Source organism: Filicampus tigris, chromosome 11 (genome assembly GCF_054856515.1).
Source record: "Filicampus tigris isolate MCC_2025a chromosome 11, RoL_Ftig_1.0, whole genome shotgun sequence".
Taxonomy (NCBI): Eukaryota; Metazoa; Chordata; class Actinopteri; order Syngnathiformes; family Syngnathidae; genus Filicampus; species Filicampus tigris.
This window is the reverse complement of record NC_141227.1, coordinates 6,832,683-6,841,163: the sequence shown is the minus strand read 5'-3', so window position 1 is coordinate 6,841,163 and position 8,481 is coordinate 6,832,683. Positions and strand designations below refer to the sequence as shown.

At 40.7% G+C, this 8,481-nt stretch overlaps 2 protein-coding genes across 3 annotated transcripts in view; one reads left to right on the top strand and one right to left on the bottom strand.

Annotated features, from left to right (window-relative positions):
• Positions 1 to 1,385: 1,385 nt before the first annotated feature.
• nkx6-2 (NK6 homeobox 2) lies at positions 1,386 to 4,799 on the top strand. Its single transcript, XM_086045155.1, has 3 exons — positions 1,386 to 2,100; positions 3,325 to 3,497; positions 3,615 to 4,799. Exons 1-3 carry the CDS (start codon positions 1,620 to 1,622, stop codon positions 3,876 to 3,878), a joined length of 918 nt encoding a protein of 305 aa, XP_085901281.1. The 5' UTR covers positions 1,386 to 1,619; the 3' UTR covers positions 3,879 to 4,799.
• A 1,089-nt stretch (positions 4,800 to 5,888) lies between these two features.
• Positions 5,889 to 8,481, bottom strand: part of inpp5a (inositol polyphosphate-5-phosphatase A) — a 166,941-nt gene continuing 164,348 nt past the window's right edge. For both annotated transcript variants that reach the window (XM_086045492.1, XM_086045491.1), the window contains exon 16: positions 5,889 to 7,491. Coding sequence is in view for 1 of the 2 variants with exons in the window: in XM_086045491.1 (XP_085901617.1) it covers positions 7,442 to 7,491 (50 nt within the window). In the remaining variant the exon portion in view is untranslated. The remainder of the gene's footprint in view (positions 7,492 to 8,481) is intronic.

Below are 8,481 nucleotides of genomic sequence, written 5' to 3'. Positions count from 1 at the left end.
TTTATTAGGGTTTTTTTTCTAGATGATCCTATAGCGATTATCTAAAAGTTTATTATATTTAAAAACGCACACGAGTAAATGAGAACCAGCCAGTGGTGCTATGTGCAGTGAAAACCTTCACAATGTATATATTTCCTTTCAACATTGAAGACATACTGTCACAATTGTGAATCACCTCGCGTTGAAAACCTTTTAAAAAATCACAATCTTTTCCTCGGTGAGAAAATGAGAAGCAAGGTACATTTGGTGCCTTTCAAATGACAACATGGTCATATTTCAGCCTTACAACCCTACATCTCCATAAAATATTACAGCACTCACAGTGATGACTGGAACCCGACGCCCCCCAACCCTCATCGTCCCCCTTCTTGTGTAATAACACTGTTTGTCTCCAAAACAAGCATTATTTAACTCGTGTAAAACTTTGTCCTTTACACTCTAATGTTCAGATAACTGGTGTGTGTGTGTGGGGGGGGGCGTGGGGGTTATTTAATAATAACGCCAGGTGTGATAGTCATGTGTAATAATTAAAAGCGAATATTTAATGCAAAGCTTTATTTTACAATAGTAAAATAATACAACAATATTTAACGTAAGCAGGTATTTCAAATAAATCAGGTGAACATTATAATTTAGCGTCTTATTTTAGCTGATTAAAAATTAACATGAAATGCAATTTTATTTAAAAACAAAAACCAAAAAAAACACGTTGCCTCGAGTAACGGCTTTTAATATTTTTAACTGAATGTATTTGTAATATCAATCAAATGTTCATTTCTACGAGATGCGCCGTTAAAAAGAAGCAAACTTGATGATGAACCGCAGCATCTGCTACATTCAAGTAACAGTTGCCGCAGATTTCGTGAATCCACAATTTGGACACGTTTTGTATAAAAAATATAGGACGGCATCAATTCTAGTACTCAAGTACTTTCATTTCATATTTCGCACATTTCATAATTTCGGAGGGGAAAAAAGTTTGCAACAGTGACGTTTAATGCAATCGTTCTTAAAGTACCATATACGCGCCTTTGCTTGAATGAGAAGAAACAATAATAAAGACGACTTGTAGCTTAAGAATGATATAATGACGTATACGAGCCTACTTTTTAATGTGATGGCCCGCAGTGAAACGTCTCTAATAAATCCACTGAGTCCTCTTAAGCGAGGAATCTTGTGGTCCGTGTCAACTGAAGTTCCTTTTTTCGACAGCGCGTCCAGGCAGCAGCAGCAGCCCGCCAGCGCAACGCAGTGGACCTAAGTGCTCCATCCAATCGGAGTACAGAAGCCCTCGGGTCTCGTCCAATCAGCGCACGGCGGTCCATCGAGTCGTCCAATGGGAGATCCGCGCGTGCAGGTGGCTGCTCTGTTATCAGAGGCTCCCTGTTCGCTGGCAACACACCGCCAAGAGTCCGTCAAAAGCGGCCAGAACATTACAAGAACGTCCGACTTCCTGTCACTTGGCCCGGAGCCCACGCAAGCCGTCCTGCCTCGGACTCAACGAGGACGTCCGGGAAGAAGTCAGCCTGTTCCCGCACCGGGACAGTCGGGGGAGCGTGCCCCGCCCGAAGAGTCCATTAACTTTCATCGGCGACTTCCTTTCGATTTCATGTTGACAAATGTTAGCCGTGGGGCAGATGGAGGCTAACCGGCAGAGTGCTTTCGTCCTGGGCAGCACCCCGCTGGCGGCGCTGCACAACATGACCGAGATGAAGACGTCCCTGTTTCCGTACGCGCTGCAGCAGAGCCCCACGGCGGCGGCGGCGGCGGCGGCGGCTGCGGCGGCCGGGTTCAAGGCGCCGTCGCTGTCCAGCCTCAACTCGCAGCTGCCCACCGGGGCCACCCCGCACGGAATAAGCGACATCCTGGGGAGACCCATCACCACCGCCGGCCAGCTGCTCTCTGCCGGCTTCCCCAGAATCAACGGCATCAACGGGCTGGCCAGCACCGCCGCCGCGGCCGCCGCCGCCGGGATGTACTTCGGCCCCGCCGTGTCCCGCTACCCCAAGCCGCTGGCCGAGCTCCCCGGGAGGGCGCCCATCTTTTGGCCCGGCGTCATGCAGGGTTCCCCGTGGAGGGACCCGCGTGTGCCCTGTCCATGTAAGTACCTGCCAGCACTTCTGTGATATTTGGGCCTCTTAAATGTCATTTTGTGGAACACTTTCACAGAATTGACTCGCAAAGTACTCAAGTTATCTTTAGCAAATATTGAAAAGAAAGCATGCAAATTATTCCTTTATGGCCAGCGAGCAAACCTTCACTGGACTGCATGCTGAGAAACTGAAGTCTTTATGTAATTTTATGGAATCGTCAAGAGGTGTCAAACTTATTGTTGGTTTCCCTCAATGGGCCGTTGAGACGAAAACCATCTTAAGGTGTTACCTGATCACGTTCTTACATATACACGATTGTCCCTGAATTTGATCGTTACAGGTTATATTTTAATTTGAAAGGAAACATCATAATAAAGAGTGGCAAGCAAATATTTGAGTTTATTATCCATTATCATTTAGAAGAGATTTAATACTAGTAAATGCTTAAAACGGGTTAATGTGAAGACAAATGGCATTTTTCCGTGTATGTTGGCAATAAATATGACGTCGACACTTCATTTGCTTTAAGTAGGCCACGTTAAACGAGTTGGCATGCAGGCCGGATCTGCCCCCCGGGCCTTGACTTTTTTGACACATGCTCCATACTCACACACACTTGTATATGTTAGTCTGCTCAAGTAAGAAAGTAAATTTGATTTACATATTGAAGTTTTCTCAGAAGACTCATGCAGAAAGTGCTTCTCACATTTCAATATTCATGCATAAAGCTATACAGCGCTGCAAAATGATCAAGCCAACAACAAATCTTTATGAGATTAAATAAATAAATACGTAAATAAATAAATAAATAAATAAATACATAAAAATGTCTTCTTGGGGAACCATTTGTATGATTGTGAAACAAGGCAAAGCAAGCAACATTGGCCCCACAAGTCTTCTTATTTTGTTTCTCACATCTTGCAGTTTTATTTTATTTTTATTATTTCCCATAGCTGAACAATAAATACAGAAGCACATTTTAAAGTATACATCAACCACCCCCCCCCCCCAAAAAATATAATGCCTGCCTAAATCGTGTTTGTAACTGCTTTGTATAATAGTCAATAATACTATCATGCAAACTTTAACATGTCTTGACTAAAAGCCTGTATTAAATGTAATCCTAATTTGTTTTAAAAACAGAAAAATGAAATCAAATACAAGTGAGGGTATTTTCTTTACATAGATAAATATGGTGGCTAACCATGCAGGCATATTTGTCTCTCTCCAGCTCAGTCGAGCTTGATGATGGACAAGGACGGCAAGAAGAAGCACTCCAGGCCCACTTTTTCTGGCCAGCAGATTTTTGCACTGGAAAAAACCTTCGAGCAGACCAAGTACCTGGCAGGCCCGGAGAGAGCTCGCCTGGCCTACTCGTTGGGGATGACCGAAAGCCAAGTCAAAGTAAGAACGCCTCCTAAATCAGATTCCGCAAATCAATTGTAAAGGTTTCCTTCGACGTTTAGCGTTTTCTTTTAGAGGACCTGTTGAGCATTGTCGCGGCCTTGTGTCCACTCTCAGGTGTGGTTCCAGAACAGGAGGACCAAGTGGAGGAAGAGACACGCGGCTGAGATGGCTTCGGCCAAGAAGAAACACGACTCGGAGACGGAGAAGATGAAGGAGAGCTCGGACAACGACGACGACGACGAGTACAACAAGCCGCTCGACCCCAACTCGGACGACGAGAAGATCACGAGACTGTTGAAGAAGCACAAAAGCGGCGGCGGCGCAGGCGGAAATTTGGCCCTCATCAGCCCCTGTAGTAACAGCTCGGACACCTTGTGATGACCCCCGTAAAACCAAGCGTGGGGGTGGTCCAGAAGAGACTCTCTCGGAGCCCTTTGCACCTGACATTTTGGAGAGAAGACACTAAAGGACACGTATGGGACAACTGGAGTTCCATACAAAAAATGTACACACAATCTGGATTGCGACACAAATCCACAAGTGAACCCACGTGGTTGTTAGGATCCACATGAGTAATATTGCTTTAATTCCGCAAATAATGTGGACGAATTAACGGAAGACTCGAAATTGTGTGAATGGGTATGAATGCTTGTTTGTCTTAAATTTGCCCTGCGATTGGCTGGCGACCAGTCCAGGGTGAATCCCAGCTGGGATAGGCTCCAGCTCACCCTTGATCCCGCGGACAAGCGCTATAGAGAAATGAGTGGATGGACTCATCATCGAGATGATTTTTTTTTTCTGATCTGGATTCAAAAGCAATTAGTCTCACATGTCAGGTGTGAACGGGCTCTGACGCTTTCAAAGCTCAGATTAAGCAGGGTATCCACTGTCCTAAAAGGCTCAGAGAACGAAAACGGATTGTTATGGGGCTGCACGTCGCAGCCCAAAGACGACGAAGTATTCATGAGATTGTATTGTATATATTTTTTACAGAATAACTTATGTTGTTTGAAGCAGTGAGGAGGGAAAAAAGAGACTTCTTCTGTCCTCCTCGCTGCCCTGACGCGCTTATTTCCTCGCAAACAGAGCCACTGCTGACTTCTTTTTAAGTCGCACACTGTAAATAGGCCGTTAAAAAATGTAATTGACACATTTTTGTTTTGAACTCAGCATACATCGCGATTGAAAACTGGAGCATTTTTTGTGTTGCTTTTAAAGAGTATTATTATTGCAGCTGCCGGGGAGGTTATAGAGAAAGGAAAACACACTTTGTATTATGAATAAATTATTTAACAAGCATTTGTTTTATGTTTTTTTTTTGTCGTAAATGTATGGGCTTAGTATAAATTGAATTCCTGAAATTACTGAATGTAATTCATGTTAATAGGACGATTAAAAAATAAACGGAATAATTTGGAACGAGGGATAGAAACAAGGTACTTATATTTTATATAATTGACTTTTATTACTGTATTTGTGTATATATTGCACTGTTTAATTTATTTATGACATTTTCTTAATTTCAACGATTTGTGACAATGTAATTTGTAAGATCCTTTATGCTTAAGGACCCAGCTTCCATACATATATACATATATATATATGTATGTATTTATATATATGTATATATGTATGTATTTATATATATGTATTTATATGTATATATTTATGTGTATATATGTATACATATGTATATATATATATATATATATATATATATATATATATATATATATATATATATATATATATATATATATATATATATATATATATATATATATATATATAAAATTATTATTTTTTTGACCAAACGCAACAAGTATGAGCTTGAAAGAAAACACGGACAGAATTTTAGGAAAACGTCTTCATCAAATTTGAACTGAATTCTCAAGTGTGAGCTTTATACACGTTATTTGCAAATAAAATTCCATCCCAATCAAAACCACATTGAAGAGAAAACAGATAATCGTTTTTTTTTTTTTCCATCAAAAAAGAGGCGGACTGATCAAATTGCCGTCGCTTCCATTGAAATGAGAAAGGCCTATTAGTAATGCGCCCCCTGTTTCTTCTGGGGTACTGCACCTCTGTTCTTAATAGGAAAATTTTGGACCAAAAAGAAAACTGAAATCGGAGTATCCACTTTAGAAGGGTGTGATGATATAGGCCTACATAAATTAAATAAAAACAAAAGATAACATTTTTAATCCTACAAAAACATGAACATAACAGCACTATATTTATTGGCGTTAAATATTATTTGTCAATATCATAACTCCATTCGGCATAAATTAACTTTAAATATTAGTAACAGTAAAGTAAAGTGTATTGATCGTTTCATTGTGGAAAAAACAATGAATTGTTAAAAAAGGACAAGGACGCATTGGGTGAGCTCTAATGTTGTTTATTGCTTGACAACTGCATCACCTGCAGGCCATGAGGCGCTCCACAGGGGCTGGAATAAAATCTCTATTTGCTTTGATACTGTAAAATGGAGTGAAAGAAAACTGCGACTTATATTCCTACAGTAAACTCACAATGAGCAGCAGGAACAAAAACAAGCACGAGTTTACTTTGTTGTTTTTCTTCTTCCCTACTTGTTTGCCTAACAATCCAAATCACACAGAAAGAAAACACAAATTCTGCAGCAGGCACAAAATTATTATTTTCCACTTGCAGTGATTTAAATGAGGACAAAATTCACAGAGGATCAATCTAACGACTAAACGCGTGTAGTGTAATAAATTCAAAACCATAAAAACAAAACAGCCGTTCCCAGTCACGGATAAATGCTCTTTTCCTTTTTTTGCACTAAAGACTGTTGCAGGCTACATGGAACCCAAATAAAAGCAAATTCTTTTACTTGGTCTTTTCTTGCATTTAGAGTTACTCTTTTTTCTCCTTATCATTTTCACACTTCATTTCTGTGTACTTGGCACCATAACAGCAGTAACAAAATTGACAAAAGGACACCCACGCCTACCTAAAATATTACATTCAGAACCATATTATTATTAAGTAGAAATAAATTAGAGTAAGAATGATAATAATGCAATAACGTGAGTGTGCTATATATGAAATCTTATACACTTTGCATGGTCTATGGCACTGCTTTAAAACATTCTTGGGGAGGAATAAATCACTATGGCTGGACACTTTCTCCTCATTACTCAAAGGTCATCGTGGCTGCAAGGTTCTCCCAAACACAAAAATTATAAATTAGCTCTCTTTAAAAAGTATAGTATATAAAACAAGAGTTAAATGATGTGGTCTGGCATGGCAGCGGGGAGAAAACACACACACACACACACACACGTTATATTTATAGATAGACAGATGAAATAAACTGAAAAGTTTTTTCAAACCCAACAGGAGAGCACTAAAATCAGCAAACAAGCCTAAATGTTATACTGTCCAATGTACATATCAACCTATTCAAACAGATATACATCTTTTGCATTGCACTTTTTTCTTAAAAACATCTTACATACTGTGTCGACAAAAAGAAAAAAAAAAAGGCAATTATGTGTAGCACGACAGATTTTTCGTTTAGAGTTTTGGCAACAGTTAGGCCCGTCCCATCCGTCCATCCTCTTCTATTTCTTTTTCCGAGGGGCGCTGGAATGGGGGGGTGGTGGGGGCTTGGGTTGCATGGCAACGGTGAGGTCAGCGATGTGTGTCCTGTCTGGAGCCGGGCCCTCACACCCTCGGGTGCTGGTCCACATTTTCAACAAGTGTTTTATGGAGAGGGAAAAGGACGTGCTTTCAACTGAATGAGCTGTGAGGACGGCTGCTCAGCACTGCCGGAAAAGTTTGGATAGCTTCTTCTTCAGTGTACGCTTGTGCAAAGCGTATGTGCGTGGATGTGTTTGCATGTGTCTGTTTTCAAATGTGTGTACGTGTGCGTGTGTGTGTGAGTGTGTGTGCCTCTCCTTGTGTTTTCACAGAGGCGCTTCACAGACTATATTCTCCCCCCTTTGGCAACAATTTCCTGTGGGGTGAAAGACAGGATATGTTTTTAAGCACAACAATCAAAGTACAAATGTAATGGGGACATTTTTAATTCACACTGAAGCTCAAGTTTGTGAGTAAATGTCTTAAAATGACTGCAGCATTTTAAGCAATGAGCAATCGTGATGTGTGAGCGCTTACACTCTTTGGACAAAAGTTTTAGAACACAGCCCTCGTTGAAGTCATCAATGAATCTTCACATTACCAAGAACATTGTGAGCAATCAAGTCTTTGCTTTCAAATTCGGTTCCAGAGTGGCTTTGGTCTAGAGCGCAATGGCAAAGTTGGATAATTTTGGTATGCACGCGTGAACCCTGACCTCAACCCCTTCAAACACCTTGGGATGGATTACAACAGACATTGCGGCTACCTTGGCCCTTATGAGTGTACTCTAACCTTACACATGCTCTTAAATTTACAAAATTGGAACCATGCAAGCCCATCCACCCATTTTGTATAGCGCTTGACCTCATTAAAGACGGATGGGACGGGCCTAATTGTTGCCGGGTGAGAGCTGGAGCCCAACTATTAGGCAAGAGTCTTGCTACACCCTGGACTTGACACCAGCCAGTCGCAGTGAGAGGAAAAAGTTTTGGTTCGACACAAACCGAAATGAGAAAAAATAATGTATTGTAATAATAAAGCCCACTTAATAAACATTGCGGTCAAAAAGACCCAATTTTATGGGTTGTTTTGTACAAAACGCCCCATTTTCTTTGGTGGATGTTTTTTCACAAAACAATCTTTTTTTTTTTTTTTTTTGCAGAAAGTTGACCCAAGAAGTGGATTTGTCCAATTTTGACCAAATTGGGTTATGTTTGATGCAACTGCTTTTAGAGTGCAGTTGTGTGGGAAGACAAGGCAAATTTAATTACCAAGCACATTTCACACACAAAGCAACTCAGCGTGCTTCACACAACACCTAAAATAATTTACAACAAACCCTTGCTCTGGGATAAATGTATTAAAA